At 46.5% G+C, this 25000-nt stretch overlaps 1 protein-coding gene across 1 annotated transcript in view; it reads right to left on the reverse strand.

Moving 5' to 3' along the window:
• Positions 1 to 5541, reverse strand: part of LOC121845411 (octapeptide-repeat protein T2-like) — a 5974-nt gene extending 433 nt beyond the window's left edge. The window contains exons 1-2 of the mRNA XM_042316763.1: positions 5348 to 5541; positions 1 to 174 (exon numbers count right to left, since the gene is read on the reverse strand). The exon at positions 1 to 174 is cut by the window's left edge and continues 433 nt beyond it. Coding sequence (XP_042172697.1) covers positions 1 to 174; positions 5348 to 5447 — 274 coding nt within the window. The 5' untranslated portion in view covers positions 5448 to 5541. The remainder of the gene's footprint in view (positions 175 to 5347) is intronic.
• Between the last annotated feature and the right edge of the window lie 19459 nt (positions 5542 to 25000).

Genomic DNA, 25000 nt, shown 5'->3' on the forward strand with positions numbered 1-25000 from the left:
TCCTGGCCGTGGCAGACCCCGTAGCGTTGGGTGGATGTCCCTCTGTGTCATAACGAGCCTCCTTTGTGGACGCCACTCCTCTCTGTCCTCTCGCAGCCGACCCCATCACCGACGCTGTGCTCACATTGATATTCTGCCGGGACCGCGACCTTTGTAAAGGTGTCTTTGTGTTTTCTGAGGGGAAAAGAGAGAGAGAGAGGAGGAAGAGGAGGAGAGATGAGAGAGAGAGAGGAGGAAGAGGAGGAGAGATGAGAGAGAGAGCGAGAGGAGGAAGAGGAGGAGAGATGAGAAAGAAGGGATAAGAAGGGTAGTGAGAGAGTCAGAATGAGAGTTGTACATAAACACACACACACACACACACACACGTTTCCACTATGATTGTAGAGGGGGTAATTAATGTCAGTGATGTCTCATGTAAGACGATTCACCAGTCAGGTGACGACCCAACGAGCTAGGAGACGACCCAACGAGCTAGGAGACGACCCAACGAGCTAGGAGACGACCCAACGAGCTAGGAGACGACCCAACGAGCTAGGAGACGACCCAACGAGCTAGGACGACGAGCTAGGAGACGAGCTAGGAGACGAGCTAGGAGACGAGCTAGGAGACGAGCTAGGAGACGACCCAACGAGCTAGGAGACGACCCTACGAGCTAGGAGACGACCCAACGAGCTAGCAGACGACCCAACGAGCTAGCAGACGACCCTACGAGCTAGGAGACGACCCTACGAGCTAGGAGACGACCCTACGAGCTAGGAGAAGACCCTACGAGCTAGGAGACGACCCAACAAGCTAGGAGACGACCCTACGAGCTAGGAGACGACCCTACGAGCTAGGAGACGACCCTACGAGCTAGGAGACAACCCAACAAGTCTTATTAGATAGGTCTAGTGTCCTATTTGATAGGTCTAGTGTCCTATTTGATAGGTCTAGTGTCCTATTTGATAGGTCTAGTGTCCTATTTGATAGGTCTAGTGTCTTATTAGATAGGTCTAGTGTCCTATTAGATAGGTCTAGTGTCTTATTAGATAGGTCTAGTGTCCTATTAGATAGGTCTAGTGTCCTATTAGATAGGTCTAGTGTCCTATTAGATAGGTCTAGTGTCCTATTAGATAGGTCTAGTGTCCTATTAGATAGGTCTAGTGTCCTATTAGATAGGTCTAGTGTCCTATTAGATAGGTCTAGTGTCCTATTAGATAGGTCTAGTGTCCTATTAGATAGGTCTAGTGTCCTATTAGATAGGTCTAGTGTCCTATTAGATAGGTCTAGTGTCCTATTAGATAGGTCTAGTGTCCTATTAGATAGGTCTAGTGTCCTATTAGATAGGTCTAGTGTCCTATCAGATAGGTCTAGTGTCACCCCTCTCCTACCCCCTCACCGTTCCTCTACCCCCCTCACCACTCTCCTACCCCCTCACCGCTCCTCTAACCCCCCACCCCTCCTCTACCCCCCCACCCCCTCACCCCTCCTCTACCCCCTCACCCCTCTCCTACACCCCTCACCTACCCCCACACCCCTCTCCTACCTCCCTCACCCCCTCTCCTACACCCTCACCGCTCCTCTCCCCCCCCCCTCACCCCTCTCGTACCCCCTCACCCCTCTCCTACCCCCTCACCCCTCTCCTACCCCCTCACCCCTCTCCTACCCCCACACCCCTCTCCTGCCCCCTCACCCCTCTCCTACCCCCTCACCCCTCTCCTCCTACCCCCTCACCCCTCTCCTACCCCCCTCACCCACCGTGGAGTTCCGGGGACAAACTGCACCTTATCCCCTTTATACTTATAGGGATCTGGTAAGAAAGTAGTGCACTATATAGGGAATAGGGTCTAAAATAGTACACTATATAGGGAATAGGGTCTAAAATAGTACACTATATAGGGAATAGGGTCTAAAATAGTACACTATATAGGGAATAGGGTCTAAAATAGTACACTATATAGGGAATAGGGTCTAAAGTAGTGCACTATATAGGGAATAGGGTCTAAAGTAGTGCACTATATAGGGAATAGGGTCTAAAGTAGTGCACTATATAGTGAATATGGTGCCATAGGGCTCTGGTCTAAAGTAGTGCACTATGTAGGGAATAGGGTGCCATAGGGCTCTGGTCTAAAGTAGTGCCCTATATAGGGAATAGGATGCCATAGGGCTCTGGTCTAAAGTAGTGCACTATATAGGGAATAGGATGCCATAGGGCTCTGGTCTAAAGTAGTGCCCTATATAGGGAATAGGATGCCATAGGGAAGCAGCAGTGTGTCCAGGGTTCACAGCGTCTACTAGGGAAACGGACAGGGTCTCAGTCCTGTCTGAATGAACACTGAAACACACTGTTCTGGAGCAGCTTCAAATCAACCAGTCCGAGTTCTGCACTGGGGGTCTGTCTGACTGGTGATTGGTTGGCCTAACCCTCTTAGAAACCCAGGGATATAAAAACCAATTTTTAAACTCTTTAACATCATCCTCAGTTCTGGCAAATTCTCCAATATTTGGAACCAAGGACTGACCACATGAATCCACAAAAGTGGAGACGAATTTGAGCTCATTAACTACCAGGGGATATGAGTCCACAGCAACCTTGGGAAAATCCTCTGCATTATCATTAACAACAGACTCGTACATTTCCTCAATGAAAACAATGTACTGAGCAGATGTCAAATTGTTTTTTTTTTAACAAATTGCCATACAACAGACCATGTATTCACCCTGCACACCCTAATCAACAAACAAACCAAAACAAAGGCAAAGTCTTTTCATGCTTTGTTGATTTCAAAAAAGCCTTCGACTCAATTTGGCATGAGGGTCTGCTATACAAACTGATGGAAAGTGGTGTTGGGGGTAAAACATACGACATCATAAAATCCATGTACACAAACAACAAGTGTGCGGTTAAAATTGGCAAAAAACACACACATTTCTTCACACAGGGTCGTGGGGTGAGACAGGGATGCAGCTTAAGTCCCACCCTCTTCAACATATATATCAACAAATTGGCGCGGGCACTAGAAAAGTCTGCAGCTCCCGGCCTCACCCTACTAGAATCCGAAGTCAAATGTCTGCTGTTTGCATTTTCTGCACAGATTCTGTCAGACCTGGGCCCTGACAGACCTGAGCCCTGACAGACCTGGGCCCTGTCAGACCTGGGCCCTGTCAGACCTGGGCCCTGTCAGACCTGGGCCCTGTCAGACCTGGGCCCTGTCAGACCTGGGCCCTGTCAGACCTGGGCCCTGACAGACCTGGGCCCTGACAGTCTCTGTCAGACAAAAATAATGGTGTTCCAAAAAAGGTCCAGTTGCCAGGACCACAAATACAAAATCCATCTAGACACCGTCGCCCAAGAGCACACAAACAACTATACATACCTCGGCCTAAACATCAATGACACATCGGAGGGTAAGATGTCTGTTCCACCAACCACGTTGGAGGGTAAGATGTCTGTTCCACCAACCACATCGGAGGGTAAGATGTCTGTTCCACCAACCACGTTGGAGGGTTAGATGTCTGTTCCACCAACCACGTTGGAGGGTAAGATGTCTGTTCCACCAACCACGTTGGAGGGTAAGATGTCTGTTCCACCAACCACGTTGGAGGGTAAGATGTCTGTTCCACCAACCACGTTGGAGGGTTAGATGTCTGTTCCACCAACCACGTCGGAGGGTTAGATGTCTGTTCCACCAACCACGTCGGAGGGTTAGATGTCTGTTCCACCAACCACGTCGGAGGGTAAGATGTCTGTTCCACCAACCACGTCGGAGGGTTAGATGTCTGTTCCACCAACCACGTTGGAGGGTAAGATGTCTGTTCCACCAACCACGTTGGAGGGTTAGATGTCTGTTCCACCAACCACGTTGGAGGGTTAGATGTCTGTTCCACCAACCACGTTGGAGGGTTAGATGTCTGTTCCACCAACCACGTTGGAGGGTAAGATGTCTGTTCCACCAACCACGTTGGAGGGTTAGATGTCTGTTCCACCAACCACGTTGGAAGGTTAGATGTCTGTTCCACCAACCACGTTGGAGGGTTAGATGTCCGTTCCACCAACCACGTTGGAGGGTTAGATGTCCGTTCCACCAACCACGTTGGAGGGTAAGATGTCTGTTCCACCAACCACGTTGGAGGGTTAGATGTCCGTTCCACCAACCACGTTGGAGGGTTAGATGTCTGTTCCACCAACCACGTTGGAGGGTTAGATGTCTGTTCCACCAACCACGTTGGAGGGTTAGATGTCTGTTCCACCAACCACGTTGGAGGGTTAGATGTCTGTTCCACCAACCACGTTGGAGGGTTAGATGTCTGTTCCACCAACCACGTTGGAGGGTTAGATGTCCGTTCCACCAACCACGTTGGAGGGTTAGATGTCTGTTCCACCAACCACGTTGGAGGGTTAGATGTCTGTTCCACCAACCACGTTGGAGGGTTAGATGTCTGTTCCACCAACCACGTTGGAGGGTTAGATGTCCGTTCCACATAAAAGTCAGTCTAATTTACTTGAAACTAAATTCTACCAAAGTCAGATTCGTGTTTCTTGGTTATTTACATTGTTCTGTTCACAAGCTGTTTTTCAAATGTTTGAGTTTCAACTGAGAAGACAACGGGGGGGACAACTAGTCAGACTCTCAATACCACGACACATGACTCCAGTAGCGTTACCACGGTAACCTCCAGCCCTTCTCCGTCTCTGTGACTGTCTCTGTGACTATCTCTGTATCTGTGACTATCTCTGTCTCTGTGACTGTCTCTGTCTCTGTGACTGTCTCTGTCTCTCTGTCTGTCTCTATCTCTCTGTCTGTCTCTATCTGTCTCTGTGCCTATCTCTGTCTGTCTCTGTGACTATCTCTGTGACTATCTCTGTGACTATCTCCGTCTCTGTGAATATCTCTGTCTCTGTGACTATCTCTGTCTCTGTTGCTATCTCTGTCTCTGTGACTATCTCTGTCTCTGTGTCCATCTGTCTCTCTATCTGTCTGTCTCTGTCTCTCTGTGTCTGTCTGTCTCTGTGACTCTGTCTGTCTCTGTGACTATCTCTGTCTCTCTATCTGTCTCTGTCTGTCTGTCTCTGTCTCTCTGTGTCTGTCTGTCTCGGTGACTCTGTCTGTCTCTGTGACTATCTCTGTCTCTCTATCTGTCTCTGTCTGTCTGTCTCTGTCTCTCTGTGTCTGTCTGTCTCTGTGACTCTGTCTGTCTCTGTGACTATCTCTGTCTCTCTATCTGTCTCTGTCTGTGTGTGTGTGACAGTGAGGTGGTAGTTTATAATCAGAACCAGTTACTAAGAACAACACTTGGTGAATGTTAATCCCGGTGAATTCAACGCCTCTGAAAAATTAATTAGAAATGAAAATGGCTTAATGCTTACCGGTAGGGGAGCAAATGATTGTTTGTTTAAAGGACCACGGAGACACAGAGAGAAAAACCCCATCCTCTTCACTTTCTAAATGTCTCAGAGATAAACACATCTACGACGCCGTACAGAGAGATAATAAACCCGATCTGAATCTAGGAGACAAACACGGCAACACTTTAACTAGAAGGATTCCTACAACTGATGAATAAAATGCTTTGAACTGAATCTGGCTTCAGATCTTAAAGGACTCGTGGTCTCATTTGAAGGAGGGAGGGAGAGAGAGAGAGGGAGGGAGAGAGAGGGGAGGGGAGGGAGGGAGAGGGGTGAGGGGGAGAGGGAGGGAGGGAGGGGGAAGGAGGGAGGGAAGGAAGGAAGGAAGGAGGGGGAGGGAGGGAGGGGGGAGGGAGGGGAGGGAGGGAGGGAAGGAGGGAGGGAAGGGAGGGATGGAGAGATAGAGGAGGAGAGAGAGAGGGGGTGAGGGAGAGAGAGAGAGAGAGGGGGGAGGGAGGGAGTGAGGGACGAGGGAGGGAAGGAGGGAGGGAGGGAGGAGGGAGGGAAGGAGGGAGGGAGTGAGGGAGAGAGGGAGTGAGGGAGGGAGGGAGGGAAGGAGGGAGGGAGGGAAGGAGGGAGGGTGAGAGGGGGGGAGGGAAGGAGGGAGGGCGAGAGAGGGGGAGGGAGGGAGGTAGGGAGGGAGGGAGGGAGAGAGAGGGGTGAGGGAGGGAGTGAGAGAGAGAGAGGGAGGGAGAGAGATGGGGAGGGAGAGAGAGGGGGAGGGAGGGAGAGAGAGGGGTGAGGGAGTGAGAGGGGGAGGGAGGGAGAGAGAGGGGTGAGGGAATGAGAGGGGGAGGGGGAGGGAGGGAGGGAGGGAGGGAAGGAAGGAGGGAGGGCGAGAGAGGGGGAGGGAGGGAGGGGAGGGAGAGGGGGGGAGGGAGGGGTGAGAGGGAGGGAGGAGAGGGGAGGGAGGGAGAGAGAGGGGGAGGGAGAGAGAGGGGGGGGGGGGGGGGGGGAGGGGTGAGGGGGAGGGAGGGAGGGGTGGGAGGGAGGGGGAGGAGGGGGAGGGAGGGAGAGGGGTGGGAGGGAGGGAGAGAGGGGGGGGGGGAGGGAGGGGGGAGAGAGGGGAGGGAATGGGAGGGAGAGGGGGGGGAGGGGAGAGAGGGGTGAGGGATGAGGGAGGGAGGGAGGGAGGGAGGGAGGGAGGGATGGGAGGGAGGGAGGGGGGAGGGAGGAGAGAGAGAGGGGTGAGGAGAGAGACAGGGGGAGAGAGAGAGGAGAGAGGAGGGAGAGAGAGAGGAGAGGAGAGGAGAGAGAGAGAGCGACGGAAGAGAGAGAGATATGATGTCTAAACCACCTGCGCCCCCAGAGTTGTGTTCTGCACTGAGTCCTGCTCTGGTCTGTGTGCCTCCCTGGCTGTGCTGCTGCTTCAACCCCCTCTCTCTCTCTCTCTCTCTCTCTATGTCTCTCTCTCTCTCTCTCTCTCGAACCTGCTGTTTTCTCTCTCTCTCTCCTCCCTCTCTATGTCTCTCTCAGAACCTTCCTCTATGTCTCTCTCTACAGAACCTGCTGCCTTTTCCTCTCTACCTACAGCCAGAAGAGGACTGGCCCCTCGACCTGGTACAGCCAGAAGAGGACTGGCCACCCCACATAGCCTGGTTCCTCTCTACCTGGTACAGTCAGAAGAGGACTGGTCACCCCTCATAGCCTGGTTCCTCTCTACCTGGTACAGCCAGAAGAGGACTGGTCACCCCTCATGGCCTGGTTCCTCTCTACCTGGTACAGCCAGAAGAGGACTGGTCACCCCTCATAGCCTGGTTCCTCTCTACCTGGTACAGCCAGAAGAGGACTGGCCACCCCTCATAGCCTGGTTCCTCTCTACCTGGTACAGCCAGAAGAGGACTGGTCACCCCTCATGGCCTGGTTCCTCTCTACCTGGTACAGCCAGAAGAGGACTGGTCACCCCTCATGGCCCTGTGATACGAACAGTGTTTATGAACATCAGTTGAATATAACATCTCGTCTTTAACCTCTTGGTGACAACAACAACACAGTAACCGCTAAGGAATTCTGGAATGTTCTGATTACACACTTCCTGTTTCAACATTAAACAGAGATTAAACTAGTCTTCTGTTTCAACTTCCTGTTAAAGTTCTCTTCATCCCCCCCCTCCGGCCAGACAGTGTTCTGGTTGGTACGGTAACAGCTCGCAGTCCTGGGTTCAAATAGTACTTGAACAAAAAAACAAAATAAACTTTAAAATGCTGCAGCGTTTATCCTGCCTGGAGTGCATGACGGGCGGGGTTTTCACCTTTTACACTATTCGATGTGTTTCATTTATCCAGGCAAGTGCAATCAACCACAGACTGAAGTATATCACGTGATTTCAAATAGTGTTTGAACCCAGGTCTAGTACGAGCGCTAGCCTGTTACCTTCTTTCAGTCACAACGGTTTGTATTTCACACGGAGGGAGTCCGCATCCCAAATGGCACCCTATTCCCTAAGTAGTGCACTACTTTCGACCAGGGCCCCATAGGGCCCAAGCACTACGTAGGGAATAAGGGTTCGGCATTGAGGAGACAGCCTGCCCTTCCTGACAGCGCTCAACATCCAGTTCTCAGAGACTTACTTACGAATTCTAAAACAGCCTCAAGTCTTGCTCTATATTTTATACAAGTTGAATATTTTAAAAGATCAACCCACTCAACAGCCAATGAAAGCATTTCTTACTGGGAACCGTCTGTGCTAAAAATAACATCTCATCTGTCCTATCAAATTACAGAGGGATTCATCACCCTTCTATCACGTCCTTCATTCTACAGACAACTTCACTCTGGTAAACAGGCCGTCCGCATCAACACAGCTTACTGCCTCTCTATCCCTCCCTCCGCTCCTCATCCCTCTCTGCCTCCATCCCCCTCTCTCTTTCTCTCTCCCTCCCTCCGCTCCTCATCCCTCCCTCTGCTCCTCATCCTTCTCTGCCTCCATCCCTCTCTCTTTCTCTCTCCCTCCCTCCGCTCCTCATCCCTCCCTCCGCTCCTCATCCCTCGCTGCCTCCATCCCCCTCTCTTTCTCTCTCCCTCCCTCCGCCCCTCATCCCTCCCTCCGATCCTCATCCCTCGCTGCCTCCATCCCCCTCTCTTTATCTCTCCCTCCCTCCGCTCCTCATCCATTTCTCTACCTCTCCCTCTCTCTTTCTCTCCCTCCATTACCCCTCTCTTCATCCCTCTCTCCCTCCATCCCTCTCTCCCTCCGTCCCTCTCCCCCTCCGTCCCTCTCCCCTCCGTCCCTCCTCCCTCCATCCCTCTCTCCCCCTCCATCCCCTCTCCCCCTCCGTCCCTCTCTCTCCCCCTCCGTCCCTCTCTCTCCCCCTCCATCCCTCAACATCCCTCTCTCCATCCCAGTCTCTAGAGAGCCCACTGAAGGGAGAGTTAAGTTCCCTCCCATCTCCTCAGCAGCATCAAAGTCACAACAGAACAGCAGAGGCAGAATAGCATCCCCATAGTGATATGTTGACCAGAGGAGTGTATTGTCCCCATGGTGATATGTTGACCAGAGGAGTGTATTGTCTCCATAGTGTTGACCAGAGGAGTGTATTGTCTCCATAGTGTTGACCAGAGGAGTGTATTGTCTCCATAGTGTTGACCAGAGGAGTGTATTGTCTCTATAGTGTTGACCAGAGGAGTGTATTGTCTCCATAGTGATATGTTGACCAGAGGAGTGTATTGTCTCCATAGTGATATGTTGACCAGAGGAGTGTATTGTCTCCATAGTGATTGCTGACCAGAGGAGTGTATTGTCCCCATGGTGATATGTTGACCAGAGGAGTGTATTGTCTCCATGGTGTATGTTGACCAGAGGAGTGTATTGTCTCCATAGTGATATGTTGACCAGAGGAGTGTATTGTCTCCATAGTGTGTTGACCAGAGGAGTGTATTGTCTCCATAGTGTCTCCAGAGTATTGTCTCCTGATATGTTGACCAGAGGAGTGTATTGTCTCCATAGTGATATGTTGACCAGAGGAGTGTATTGTCTCCATAGTGTTGACCAGAGGAGTGTATTGTCTCCATAGTGTTGACCAGAGGAGTGTATTGTCTCCATAGTGATATGTTGACCAGAGGAGTGTATTGTCTCCATAGTGATATGTTGACCAACCAGAGGAGTGTATTGTCTCCATAGTGATATGTTGACCAGAGGAGTGTATTGTCTCCATAGTGATATGTTGACCAGAGGAGTGTATTGTCTCCATAGTGATATGTTGACCAGAGGAGTGTATTGTCTCCATAGTGATATGTTGACCAGAGGAGTGTATTGTCTCCATAGTGATATGTTGACCAGAGGAGTGTAGTGTCTCCATAGTGTTGACCAGAGGAGTGTATTGTCTCCATAGTGTTGACCAGAGGAGTGTATTGTCTCCATAGTGTGTTGACCAGAGGAGTGTATTGTCTCCATAGTGTTGACCAGAGGAGTGTATTGTCTCCATAGTGATATGCTGACCAGAGGAGTGTATTGTCTCCATAGTGATATGTTGACCAGAGGAGTGTATTGTCTCCATAGTGATATGTTGACCAGAGGAGTGTATTGTCTCCATAGTGTTGACCAGAGGAGTGTATTGTCTCCATAGTGATATGTTGACCAGAGGAGTGTATTGTCTCTATAGTGTTGACCAGAGGAGTGTATTGTCTCCATAGTGTTGACCAGAGGAGTGTATTGTCTCCATAGTGTTGACCAGAGGAGTGTATTGTCTCCATAGTGATATGTTGACCAGAGGAGTGTATTGTCTCCATAGTGATATGTTGACCAGAGGAGTGTATTGTCTCCATAGTGATATGTTGACCAGAGGAGTGTATTGTCTCCATAGTGTTGATTGTCCCCATAGTGATAGAGAGGAGTGTATTGTCTATAGTGTTGACCATAGTGATAGTGTTGACCAGAGGAGTGTATTGTCTCCATAGTGTTGACCAGAGGAGTGTATTGTCTCTATAGTGTTGACCAGAGGAGTGTATTGTGATAGTGTTGACCAGAGGAGTGTATTGTCTCCATAGTGATATGTTGACCAGAGGAGTGTATTGTCTCCATAGTGTTGACCAGTGTATTGTCTCCATAGTGATATGTTGACCAGAGGAGTGTATTGTCTCCATAGTGATATGTTGACCAGAGGAGTGTATTGTCTCCATAGTGTTGACCAGAGGAGTGTAGTGTCTCTATAGTGTTGACCAGAGGAGTGTAGTGTCTCTATAGTGTTGACCAGAGGAGTGTATTGTCTCCATAGTGTTGACCAGAGGAGTGTATTGTCTCCATAGTGATATGTTGACCAGAGGAGTGTAGTGTCTCTATAGTGTTGACCAGAGGAGTGTATTGTCTCCATAGTGTTGACCAGAGGAGTGTATTGTCTCCATAGTGATATGTTGACCAGAGGAGTGTATTGTCTCCATAGTGTTGACCAGAGGAGTGTATTGTCTCTATAGTGTCTGACCAGAGGAGTGTAGTGATAGTGTTGACCAGAGGAGTGTATTGTCTCCATAGTGATATGCTGACCAGAGGAGTGTATTGTCTCCATAGTGATATGTTGACCAGAGGAGTGTATTGTCTCCATAGTGATATGTTGACCAGAGGAGTGTATTGTCTCCATAGTGTTGACCAGAGGAGTGTATTGTCTCCATAGTGATATGCTGACCAGAGGAGTGTATTGTCTCTATAGTGTTGACCAGAGGAGTGTAGTGTCTCCATAGTGTTGACCAGAGGAGTGTATTGTCTCCATAGTGTTGACCAGAGGAGTGTATTGTCTCTATAGTGTTGACCAGAGGAGTGTATTGTCTCCATGGTGATATGTTGACCAGAGGAGTGTATTGTCTCCATGGTGATATGCTGACCAGAGGAGTGTAGTGTCTCTATAGTGTTGACCAGAGGAGTGTATTGTCTCCATAGTGATATGTTGACCAGAGGAGTGTATTGTCTCCATAGTGATATGTTGACCAGAGGAGTGTATTGTCTCCATAGTGTTGACCAGAGGAGTGTAGTGTCTCTATGTAGTGTCTCTATAGTGTTGACCAGAGGAGTGTATTGTCTCCATAGTGTTGACCAGAGGAGTGTATTGTCTCCATAGTGATATGTTGACCAGAGGAGTGTATTGTCTCTATAGTGTTGACCAGAGGAGTGTATTGTCTCTATAGTGTTGACCAGAGGAGTGTATTGTCTCCATGGTGATATGTTGACCAGAGGAGTGTATTGTCTCCATGGTGTTGACCAGAGGAGTGTAGTGTCTCTATAGTGTTGACCAGAGGAGTGTAGTGTCTCCATAGTGTTGACCAGAGGAGTGTATTGTCTCCATAGTGTTGACCAGAGGAGTGTATTGTCCTTCCCTGCATTCTGCCAAACCTCCAGCTGAACTCAGAACTCAGTCTTTCTCAAACGGCACCCTAGTAGTGCACCCTAGTACCTCCACACTGTGAAGTAGTGCACTATACAGGGAATCGGGTGTAATTTAGGACACGCTCCCACGTGTTGGTTAGCAGCGAGAACACGGCACTAGCAACCCTCAGGGTACCAGTCCAAACGTGACACTAACGATGGATAAATGACCTCTGGAAACCAATAGAACTACATCTGAAACATCCTAATGACCTCCACATGACCTCTGGAAACAAATAGAACTACATCTGAAACATCCCTAATGACCTCCACATGACCTCTGGAAACAAATAGAACTACATCTGAAACATCCTAATGACCTCCACATGACCTCTGGAAACAAATAGAACTACATCTGAAACATCCTAATGACCTCCACATGACCTCTGGAAACAAATAGAACTACATCTGAAACATCCCAATGACCTCCACATGACCTCTGGAAACCAATAGAACTACATCTGAAACATCCCAATGACCTCCACATGACCTCTGGAAACCAATAGAACTACATCTGAAACATCTTAATGACCTCCACATGACCTCTGGAAACCAATAGAACTACATCTGAAACATCCTAATGACCTCCACATGACCTCTGGAAACCAATAGAACTACATCTGAAACATCTTAATGACCTCCACATGACCTCTGGAAACAAATAGAACTACATCTGAAACATCCTAATGACCTCCACATGACCTCTGGAAACCAATAGAACTACATCTGAAACATCCTAATGACCTCCACATGACCTCTGGAAACCAATAGAACTACATCTGAAACATCCTAATGACCTCCACATGACCTCTGGAAACCAATAGAACTACATCTGAAACATCCTAATGACCTCCACATGACCTCTGGAAACAAATAGAACTACAGCTGAAACATCTGGTTGACCTGTACATGACCTCTGGAAACCAATAGAAAGAGAGAGAGAAAGAGAGAGAGAGGGAGAGAGAGATTGAGAGAGAGAGAGAAAAAGAGAGAGACAGAGAGAGAGAGACAGACAGAGAGAGAAAGAGAGAGAAAGACAGAGAGAGAGAGAAAGACAGATAAAGACAGAGAGACAGAGAGAGAGACAGAGAGAGAGACAGAGAGAGAGAGACAGAGAGAGAGAGACAGAGACAGAGAGAAAGACAGAGAGACAGAGAGAGAGAGACAGAGAGAGACAGAGAGAGAGAGAGAGAGGACAGAGAGAGACAGAGAGAGACAGAGGACAGAGAGAGAGAGAGAGAGACAGACAGAGACAGACAGACAGAGAGAGAAAGAGAGAGAAAGACAGAGACAGAGAGAGAAAGACAGATAAAGACAGAGAGAGAGACAGAGAGAGAGAGAGAGAGAGAGAGAGAGACAGAGAGAGAGACAAAGACAGAGAGAGAGAGAGAGAGAGAGACAGAGAGAGAGACAGAGAGACAGAGACAGAGACAGAGAGACAGAGAGAGAGAGAGAGACAGAGAGAGACAGAGAGAGAGAGACAGAGGACAGAGACAGAGAGAGAGACAGAGACAGAGAGACAGAGACAGAGAGAGAGCGAGAGAGAGAGAGTTGAATGGTTTCAGTAATCAGTAATGAGCCTAGTGGAGGAGGATATCAGAGCCGGGTTGCATCACCACGTGGAACCCTACTCCCTTTATAGTGCACTACCCATGAACAGGGCCCATAGGGATCTGGTCTAACGTAGTGCACCACAACATAGATAGATAGGGTGCCATTTGGGATACAAGCCAAGCTGTCTGCTTCCTCGGTCTAAAGGTCAACTCTCATTGCCATTCCAGCAGGGTGAGGACACAAACACACGGTGTTCATGCTCAGACACTCCATCAGCCATTAGCATTTATCTCATAAGAGACAACATGCATATATTCACCCACCTATGACCGATGTCCTAAATGGTTCCCTATCCAGTACACTACTTTAGACCAGAGACCTATAGAACCCTATAGTGGCACCCTATTCCCTATCCAGTACACTACTTTAGACCAGAGCCCTATAGAACCCTATTCCCTATATAGTGCACTACTTTAGACCAGAGCCCTATGGCACCCTATCCCCTATCCAGTACACTACTTTAGACCAGAGCCCTATGGCACCCTATCCCCTATATAGTGCACTACTTTAGACCAGAGCCCTATGGCACCCTATCCCCTATATAGTGCACTACTTTAGACCAGAGCCCAGAGCATCCTATGGCACCCTATCCCCTATATAGTGCACTACTTTAGACCAGAGCCCTATGGCACCATATTCACTATCCATCTGTCAGTAAACACCAGACATCACCTGTAGATCATCTGTCAGTAAACACCAGACATCGCCTGTAGATCACCTATAGATCATCTGTCTATAAACACCAGACATCACCTGTAGATCACCTATAGATCATCTGTCAGTAAACACCAGACATCACCTATAGATCATCTGTCAGTAAACACCAGACATCACCTGTAGATCTTTAACATATAGCTGAAGGAGTGTGTGTGTATAGATGAGTTGGCGTGTGGGAGGCCCTGTCCTCTCTCTCTCCTCTGCTGAATCCTAGAGATGTAACTGAACATCATTAAAGAGGAGGGCACACGACTCCTGGAGGAGAGGAGAGGAGAGGGGAGGAGGGCACACAACTCCTGGGTGATGCTAATGGTTAACTTGGCCCCAGAACACTCGGGCTAAACAGTGTCTGTTGCTGTGACTGCTGGCATCTCAACGCTATTAAGTGTGTGTGTTAAGACTCCATTTGAAGGTCACCACCACTCAACGACGAGGAGGAGGGAAGGAGAGGAGGAGGGGAGGGAGGAGAGGAGGGGGATGAGAGGGGAGGTGAGAGAGAGGAGGTGAAGAGAGGAGATGGAGAGAGGAGGTGGGGAGAGAGGAGGGGAGGAGAGGGAAGATGAGAGAAAATGGAGGAAGGGGGAGAGAGATGAGGGGAGAGAGAGGAGGTGGGGAGAGAGGGGAGGGTAGAGAGAGGCGGTTGGAAGAGAGGGGAGGGTAGAGAGGGGAGGTGGGAAGAGAGGGGAGGTGAGAGAGAGGAGGTGGGGAGAGGGAGTGTGGAGAGAGGTGGGGAGAGAGGGGAGGGTAGAGAGAGGAGGATAGAGAGAGGAGGTGGGGGAGAGAGGAGGGTAGAGAGAGGAGGTGGGGAAAGAGGGGAGGGTAGAGAGAGGAGGTGGGGAGAGAGGCAAGGGTAGAGAGAGGAGGTGGGGAGAGAGGGGAGGGTAGAGAGAGGAGGTGGGGAGAGAGGGAGGGTAGAGAGAGGAGGTGGGGAGAGAGGGGAGGGTAGAGAGAGAGGAGGTGGGGAGAGAGGGGAGGGTAGAGAGAGGAGGAGGTGGGGAGAGAGGGGAGGGTCGAGAGAGAGGAGGTGGGGAGAGAGGCAAGGGTAGAGAGAGGAGGTGGGGAGAGAGGGAGGGTAGAGAGGAGGAGGTGGGGAGAGAGGGGAGGGTAGAGAGAGGAGGTGGGGAGAGAGGGGAGGGTAGAGAGAGGAGGTGGGGAGAGAAGGGGGAGGGTAGAGAGAGGAGGTGGGGAGAGAGGGGAGGGTAGAGAGAGGAGGTGGTGGGGAGAGAGGGAGGGTAGAGAGAGGAGGTGGTGGGGGAGAGGGGAGGGTAGAGAGAGGAGGTGGTGGGGAGAGAGGGGAGGGTAGAGAGAGGAGGTGGTGGGGAGAGAGGGGAGGGTAGAGAGAGGAGGTGGTGGGGTGAGAGGGGAGGATAGAGAGGAGGTGGTGGGGAGAGAGGGGAGGGTAGAGAGAGGAGGTGGTGGGGTGAGAGGCGAGGATAGAGAGGAGGTGGTGGGGAGAGAGGGGAGGGTAGAGAGAGGAGGTGGTGGGGTGAGAGGGGAGGGTAGAGAGGAGGTGGTGGGGAGAGAGGGGAGGATAGAGAGGAGGTGGTGGGGAGAGAGGGGAGGGTAGAGAGGAGGTGGGGAGAGAGGGGAGATGGAGAGAGAGGAGGGGTGAGAGAGTATGTGGGGAGAGAGGGAGATGGAGAGAGAGGAGGGGGGAGAGAGGAGGGGGAGAGAGGAGGCGGAGAGAGAGGAGGGGGAGAGGGGGAGAGAGGAGGCGGAGAGAGAGGAGGGGGGAGAGGAGGCGGGGAGGAGGGCGGAGAGAGAGGAGATGGAGAGAGAGGAGGGGTGAGAGAGTATGTGAGGAGAGAGGAGAGGTGGGGGAGAGAGGAGAGGTGGGGAGAGAGAGGATCAGAGAGAGACACAAATTAACGGAGAGGTCCGCTCCACTGGCCTCCCCCACGTCTCCCCCTGTCTGGAGAGGCCTCACCCAGTCAGCAATTAAAAAGACATGGACCACCACGCACCACACACACACACACACACACACACACACACACACACACACATACAAACACACACACCCCTCTACAGTAGCTGCAGAGAACCTCCTGTCCTATAGTTTAACTGTAGTTATAACAGACAGTATAAACCTCCTGTCCTATAGTTTAACTGTAGTTATAACAGTATAAACCTCCTGTCCTATAGTTTAACTGTAGTTATAACAGACAGTATAAACCTCCTGTCCTATAGTTTAACTGTAGTTATAACAGTATAAACCTACTGTCCTATAGTTTAACTGTAGTTATAACAGACAGTATAAACCTACTGTCCTATACCAGTCTGTCAGAACAGCCCTGACAACACAATACCAGTCTGTCAGAACAGCCCTGACACTGTCTACCTTCAGGGGATCTGGGATCCACATTATAACACTGTCTACCTTCAGGGGATCTGGGATCCACATTAAGGACACTGTCTACCTTCAGGGATCTGGGATCCACATTAATAAACCTTCAGGGGACTGTCCTAGGACACTGTCTACCTTCAGGGGATCTGGGATCCACATTAAGGACACTGTCTACCTTGAGGGATCTAGGATCCACATTAGACACTGTCTACCTTCAGGGGATCTGGGATCCACATTAAGGACACTGTCTACCTTGAGGGGATCTAGGATCCACATTAGGACACTGTCTACCTTCAGGGGATCTGGGATCCACATTAAGGACACTGTCTAAACCTAAGGACACTGTCTACCTTAGGGGATTTAACTGGTTATAACAGACAGTATTAAACACTGTCTACCTTCAGGGATCTGGGATCCACCAGACACTGTCAGAGGGGACAGATCCCCTGACACTGTCTACCTTCAGGGGATCTGGGATCCACATTAAGGACACTGTCTACCTTCAGGGATCTGGGATCCACATTAAGGACACTGTCTACCTTCAGGGGATCTGGGATCCACATTAAGGACACTGTCTACCTTCAGGGGATCTGGGATCCACATTAAGGACACTGTCTACCTTCAGGGGATCTAGGATCCACATTAAGGACACTGTCTACCTTCAGGGGATCTGGGATCCACATTAAGGACACTGTCTACCTTCAGGGGATCTGGGATCCACATTAACGTTTGGGAGACACTCCTGAGACCCACACACACACAGCGACCATTTGGGAGTCACTCCTGAGACACACACACACACAGCGACCGTTTGGGAGTCACTCCTGAGACCACACACACACACAGCGACCATTTGGGAGTCACTCCTGAGACCACACACACACACAGCGACCGTTTGGGAGTCACTCCTGAGACCACACACACACACAGCGACCATTTGGGAGTCACTCCTGAGACCACACACACACACAGCGACCGTTTAGGAGTCACTCCTGAGACCACACACACACAGCGACCGTTTGGGAGATACTCCTGAGACCCCCTGGAGAAAAATAATTGAGTAGAGTGGAGTCGGTTGAGTTTCCTTGACCCCAAAAAGGGGGGGTGAGTGTATTTCTGTTTTTAAAAGAGTGTGTTTGAAAGAGTAAGTGTGTGTATGAGAATGGGTGTGTATGTTTGAGAGTGTGTGTGTGTGTGTGTGAGGCAGAGGAACTGAAGGATCATCTTTAGGAGGAGGGGTAAAAGGAGGTGAAGGAAGAGGAGGATGCCTTTAGGGACTGAAAGGTTACAGTAAGTGCAGTATTTATCTCCTTTATGCCGAGAGCTCCCATGGGGCCACAGGGCCATAACAATAAATCACTACTGACAGAGAGACGAGGAACTCAACCACTTAGAAAGTCTATAGCCGAGCAACAAGTCTATATGGTGGGTGGAGTGGAGTTCACCATGGAGAAATAAGGGTGTGGATGAATACTGTATACTGGTTTACTGTGGGGTGGAGTGGAGTTCACCATGGAGAAATAAGGGTGTGGATGAATACTGTATACTGGTTTACTGTGGGGTGGAGTGGAGTTCACCATGGAGAAATAAGGGTGTGGATGAATACTGTATACTGGTTTACTGTGGGGTGGGTGGAGTTCACCATGGAGAAATAAGGGTGTGGATAAATACTGTATACTGGTTCACTGTGGATAAATACTGTATACTGGTTTACTGTGGATAAATACTGTATACTGGTTTACTGTGGATAAATACTGTATACTGGTTACCATGGAGTGGGGTGGATAAATACTGTATACTGGTTTACTGTGGATAAATACTGTATACTGGTTCACTGTGGATAAATACTGTATACTGGTTCACTGTGGATAAATACTGCATACTGGTTCACTGTGGATGAATACTGTATACTGGTTTACTGTGGATAAATACTGTATACTGGTTCACTGTGGGGTGGATAAATACTGTATACTGGTTTACTGTGGGGTGGATAAATAAATACTGTATACTGGTTTACTGTGGATAAATACTGTATACTGGTTCACTGTGGATAAATACTGTATACTGGTTTACTGTGGATAAATACTGTATACTGGTTTACTGTGGATAAATACTGTATACTGGTTTACTGTGGATAAATACTGTATACTGGTTTACAGTGGTGTGGATAAATACTGTATACTGGTTTACTGTGGATAAATACTGTATACTGGTTCACTGTGGATAAATACTGTATACTGGTTTACTGTGGATAAATACTGTATACTGGTTTACTGTGGATAAATACTGTATACTGGTTTACTGTGGATAAATACTGTATACTGGTTTACTGTGGATAAATACTGTATACTGGTTTACTGTGGATAAATACTGTATACTGGTTTACTGTGGATAAATACTGTATACTGGTTTACTGTGGATAAATACTGTATACTGGTTTACTGTGGATAAATACTGTATACTGGTTTACTGTGGATAAATACTGTATACTGGTTTACTGTGGATAAATACTGTATACTGGTTTACTGTGGATAAATACTGTATACTGGTTTACTGTGGATAAATACTGTATACTGGTTTACTGTGGATAAATACTGTATACTGGTTTACTGTGGATAAATACTGTATACTGGTTTACTGTGGATAAATACTGTATACTGGTTTACTGTGGATAAATACTGTATACTGGTTTACTGTGGATAAATACTGTATACTGGTTTACTGTGGATAAATACTGTATACTGGTTTACTGTGGATAAATACTGTATACTGGTTTACTGTGGATAAATACTGTATACTGGTTTACTGTGGATAAATACTGTATACTGGTTTACTGTGGATAAATACTGTATACTGGTTCACTGTGGATAAATACTGTATACTGGTTTACTGTGGATAAATACTGTATACTGGTTTACTGTGGATAAATACTGTATACTGGTTTACTGTGGGTAAATACTGTATACTGGTTTACTGTGGGTAAATACTGTATACTGGTTTACTGTGGGGTGGATAAATACTGTATACTGGTTCACTGTGGATAAATACTGTATACTGGTTTACTGTGGGGTGGAGTGGAGTTCACCATGGAGAAGTAAGGGTGTGGATGAATACTGTATACTGGTTTACTGTGGGGTGGATAAATACTGTATACTGGTTTACTGTGGATAAATACTGTATACTGGTTTACTGTGGGTAAATACTGTATACTGGTTTACTGTGGGTAAATACTGTATACTGGTTTACTGTGGGGTGGATAAATACTGTATACTGGTTCACTGTGGATAAATACTGTATACTGGTTTACTGTGGGGTGGAGTGGAGTTCACCATGGAGAAATAAAGTGTGGATGAATACTGTATACTGGTTCACTGTGGATAAATACTGTATACTGGTTTACTGTGGGGTGGAGTGGAGCTCACCATGGAGAAATAAAGTGTGGATGAATACTGTATACTGGTTTACTGTGGATAAATACTGTATACTGCTTTACTGTGGGGTGGATAAATACTGTATACTGGTTTACTGTGGATAAATACTGTATACTGGTTTACTGTGGATAAATACTGTATACTGGTTTACTGTGGATAAATACTGTATACTGGTTTACTGTGGATAAATACTGTATACTGGTTTACTGTGGATAAATACTGTATACTGGTTTACTGTGGATAAATACTGTATACTGGTTTACTGTGGATAAATACTGTATACTGGTTTACTGTGGATAAATACTGTATACTGGTTTACTGTGGATAAATACTGTATACTGGTTTACTGTGGATAAATACTATATACTGGTTTACTGTGGATAAATACTGTATACTGGTTTACAGTGGGTAAATACTGTATACTGGCTCACTGTGGATAAATACTGTATACTGGTTTACAGTGGTGTGGATAAATACTGTATACTGGTTTACTGTGGGTAAATACTGTATAATGGTTTACTGTGGGTAAATACTGTATACTGGCTCACTGTGGATAAAAACTGTATACTGGTTTACTGTGGGTAAATACTGTATACTGGTTTACTGTGGATAAATACTGTATACTGGTTTACTGTGGGGTGGATAAATACTGTATACTGGTTTACTGTGGATAAATACTGTATACTGGTTTACTGTGGATAAATACTGTATACTGGTTCACTGTGGATAAATACTGTGTACTGGTTTACTGTGGGGTGGATAAATACTGTATACTGGTTTACTGTGGATAAATACTGTATACTGGCTCACTGTGGATAAATACTGTATACTGGTTTACTGTGGGGTGGATAAATACTGTATACTGGTTCACTGTGGATAAATACTGTATACTGGTTTACTGTGGGGTGGATAAATACTGTATACTGGTTCACTGTGGATAAATACTGTATACTGGCTCACTGTGGATAAATACTGTATACTGGTTTACTGTGGATAAATACTGTATACTGGTTCACTGTGGATAAATATACTGTATATTGTTTTAATGTGGGGTGGGTAAATACTGTATACTGGTTTACTGTGGGTAAATACTGTATACTGGTTTACTGTGGGGTGGATAAATACTGTATACTGGTTCACTGTGGATAAATACTGTATACTGGTTTACTGTGGATAAATACTGTATACTGGTTTACTGTGGATAAATACTGTATACTGGTTTACTGTGGATAAATACTGTATACTGGTTTACTGTGGGGTGGATAAATACTGTATACTGGTTCACTGTGGATAAATACTGTATACTGGTTTACTGTGGGGTGGATAAATACTGTATACTGGTTCACTGTGGATAAATACTGTATACTGGTTTACTGTGGATAAATACTATATACTGGTTTACTGTGGGGTGGATAAATACTGTATACTGGTTCACTGTGGATAAATACTGTATACTGGTTTAAACTGTGGTTCACTGTGGATAAATACTGTATACTGGTTTACTGTGGATAAATACTGTATACTGGTTTACTGTTAAATACTGTATACTGGTTTACTGTGGATAAATACTGTATACTGGTTTACTGTGGATAAATACTGTATACTGGTTCACTGTGGATAAATACTGTATACTGGTTCACTGTGGATAAATACTGTATACTGGTTTACTGTGGATAAATACTGTATACTGGTTCACTGTGGATAAATACTGTATACTGGTTTACTGTGGATAAATACTGTATACTGGTTCACTGTGGGGTGGATAAATACTGTATACTGGTTCACTGTGGATAAATACTGTATACTGGTTTACTGTGGATAAATACTGTATACTGGTTTACTGTGGGTAAATACTGTATACTGGTTCACTGTGGATGAATACTGTATACTGGTTTAATGTGGATAAATACTGTATACTGGTTTACTGTGGGGTGGATAAATACTGTATACTGGTTTACTGTGGATAAATACTGTATACTGGTTTACTGTGGATAAATACTGTATACTGGTTTACTGTGGATAAAAACTGTATAGGTTCATCTATAAACACACTGATCAAAACACTGCCAGGTTCATCTATAAACACACTGATCAAAACACTGCCAGGTTCATCTATAAACACACTGATCAAAACACTGCCAGGTTCATCTATAAACACACTGACCAAAACACTTCCAGGTTCATCTATAAACACACTGATCAAAACACTGCCAGGTTCATCTATAAACACACTGATCAAAACACTTCCAGGTTCATCTATAAACACACTGATCAAAACACTGCCAGGTTCATCTATAAACTGATCTGATCAAAACACTTCCAGGTTCATCTATAAACACACTGATCAAAACACTTCCAGGTTCATCACCACACACTGATCAAAACACTGCCAGGTTCATCTATAAACACACTGATCAAAACACTTCCAGGTTCATCTATAAACACACTGATCAAAACACTGCCAGGTTCATCTATAAACACACTGATCAAAACACTTCCAGGTTCATCTATAAACACACTGATCAAAACACTTCCAGGTTCATCTATAAACACACTGATCAAAACACTGCCAGGTTCATCTATAAACACACTGATCAAAACACTGCCAGGTTCATCTATAAACACACTGATCAAAACACTTCCAGGTTCATCTATAAACACACTGATCAAAACACTGCCAGGTTCATCTATAAACACACTGATCAAAACACTGCCAGGTTCATCTATAAACACACTGATCAAAACACTTCCAGGTTCATCTATAAACACACTGATCAAAACACTGCCAGGTTCATCTATAAACACACTGATCAAAACACTGCCAGGTTCATCTATAAACACACTGATCAAAAACACTTCCAGGTTCATCATAAACACACTGATCAAAACACTTCCAGGTTCATCTATAAACACACTGTCTATAAAACACACTGATCAAAACACTTCCAGGTTCATCTATAAACACACACTGATCAAAACACTTCCAGGTTCATCTATAAACACACTGATCAAAACACTTCCAGGTTCATCACCCACACACTGATCAAAAAACACTTCCAGGTTCATCTATAAACACACTGATCAAAACACTTCCAGGTTCATCTATAAACACACTGATCAAAACACTGCCAGGTTCATCTATAAACACACTGATCAAAACACTGATCAAAACACTGCCAGGTTCATCTATAAACACACTGATCAAAACACTTCCAGGTTCATCTATAAACACACTGATCAAAACACTTCCAGGTTCATCATAAACACACTGATCAAAAACACTGCCAGGTTCATCTATAAACACACTGATCAAAACACTTCCAGGTTCATCTATAAACACACTGATCAAAACACTGCCAGGTTCATCTATAAACACACTGATCAAAACACTGCCAGGTTCATCTATAAACACACTGATCAAAACACTGCCAGGTTCATCTATAAACACACTGATCAAAACACTGCCAGGTTCATCTATAAACACACTGATCAAAACACTGCCAGGTTCATCTATAAACACACTGATCAAAACACTGCCAGGTTCATCTATAAACACACTGATCAAAACACTGCCAGGTTCATCTATAAACACACTGATCAAAACACTGCCAGGTTCATCTATAAACACACACTGATCAAAACACTTCCAGGTTCATCACCACACACTGATCAAAACACTTCCAGGTTCATCTATAAACACACTGATCAAAACACTGCCAGGTTCATCTATAAACACACTGATCAAAACACTGCCAGGTTCATCTATAATCTATACACTATACACTGATAAACACACAGGGCCCAACGAGACGGTAACGCTCTCAGCACAACTCCCTCATTTAGCCGTTTTTAACGTAGAAAACAGAACAGATGAGCAAGCGTGGACCCGTGTGTGTGTGAGAGAGATAGAGAGAGAGAGAGAGAGATAGAGAGCGGAGAGACAGAGAGAGAGAGAGAGAGACAGAGAGAGAGAAGAGAGACAGACACAGAGAGAGAGAGAGAAAGGGAACACAGAGAGAGAGAGAGAGAGAGACAGAGAGAGAGAGAAAGAGAGAAAGAGAGACAGACACAGAGAGAGAGAGAGAGAGAGAGAGAAAGAGAGAGAGAGAAAGAGAGACAGACACAGAGAGAGAGAGACAGAGAGAGAGAGAGAGAGAGAGAGAGAAAGAGAGACAGACACAGAGAGAGAGAGAGAGAGAGATAGAGAGAGGGAACGAGAGAGAGAGGGAACGAGAGAAGAAGAAGAGAGAGAAGACAAGAGAGAGACAGAGAGAGAGAGAGAGAGAGAGAGAGAGAGAGAGAGGCAGAAGTCTACGCCTTCACTATGGTGAATCACTAAAACAATACAGAAATACACTACGGAAAAAGAAGGAACAGCATGTCAGAAATCAGCTCAATGCAATTGAAGAATCCATAGACTCTAACCACTTCTGGGAAAATTGGAAAACACTAAACAAACAACAACACGAAGAATTATCTATCCAAAATGGAGATGTATGGGTAAACCACTTCTCCAATCTCTTTGGCTCTATAACAAAGAATAAAGAGCAAAAACATATACATGATCAAATACAGATCTTAGAATCAACTATTAAAGACTACCAGAACCCACTGGATTCTCCAATTACCTTGAACGAGTTACAGGACAAAATAAAAACCCTCCAACCCAAAAAGGCCTGTGGTGTTGATGGTAAACATCATACTTAGCTCTGGCATCTTCCCCAATATTTGGAACCAAGGACTGATCACCCCAATCCACAAAAGTGGAGACAAATTTGACCCCAATAACTACCGTGGAATATGTGTCAACAGTAACCTTGGGAAAATCCTCTGCATTATTATTAACAGCAGACTCGTACATTTCCTCAATGAAAACAATGTACTGAGCAAATGTCAAATTGGCTTTTACCAAATTACCGTACAACAGACCATGTATTCACCCTGCACACCCTAATTGACAATCAAACAAACCAAAACAAAGGCAAAGTCTTCTCATGCTTTGTTGATTTCAAAAAAGCCTTCGACTCAATCTGGCATGAGGGTCTGCTATACAAACTGATGGAAAGTGGTGTTGGGGGTAAAACATACGACATTATAAAATCCATGTACACAAACAACAAGTGTGCGGTTAAAATTGGCAAAAAACACACACA

The sequence above is a fragment of the Oncorhynchus tshawytscha genome, unplaced genomic scaffold, assembly GCF_018296145.1.
Source record: "Oncorhynchus tshawytscha isolate Ot180627B unplaced genomic scaffold, Otsh_v2.0 Un_contig_2690_pilon_pilon, whole genome shotgun sequence".
NCBI classification, from domain to species: Eukaryota; Metazoa; Chordata; class Actinopteri; order Salmoniformes; family Salmonidae; genus Oncorhynchus; species Oncorhynchus tshawytscha.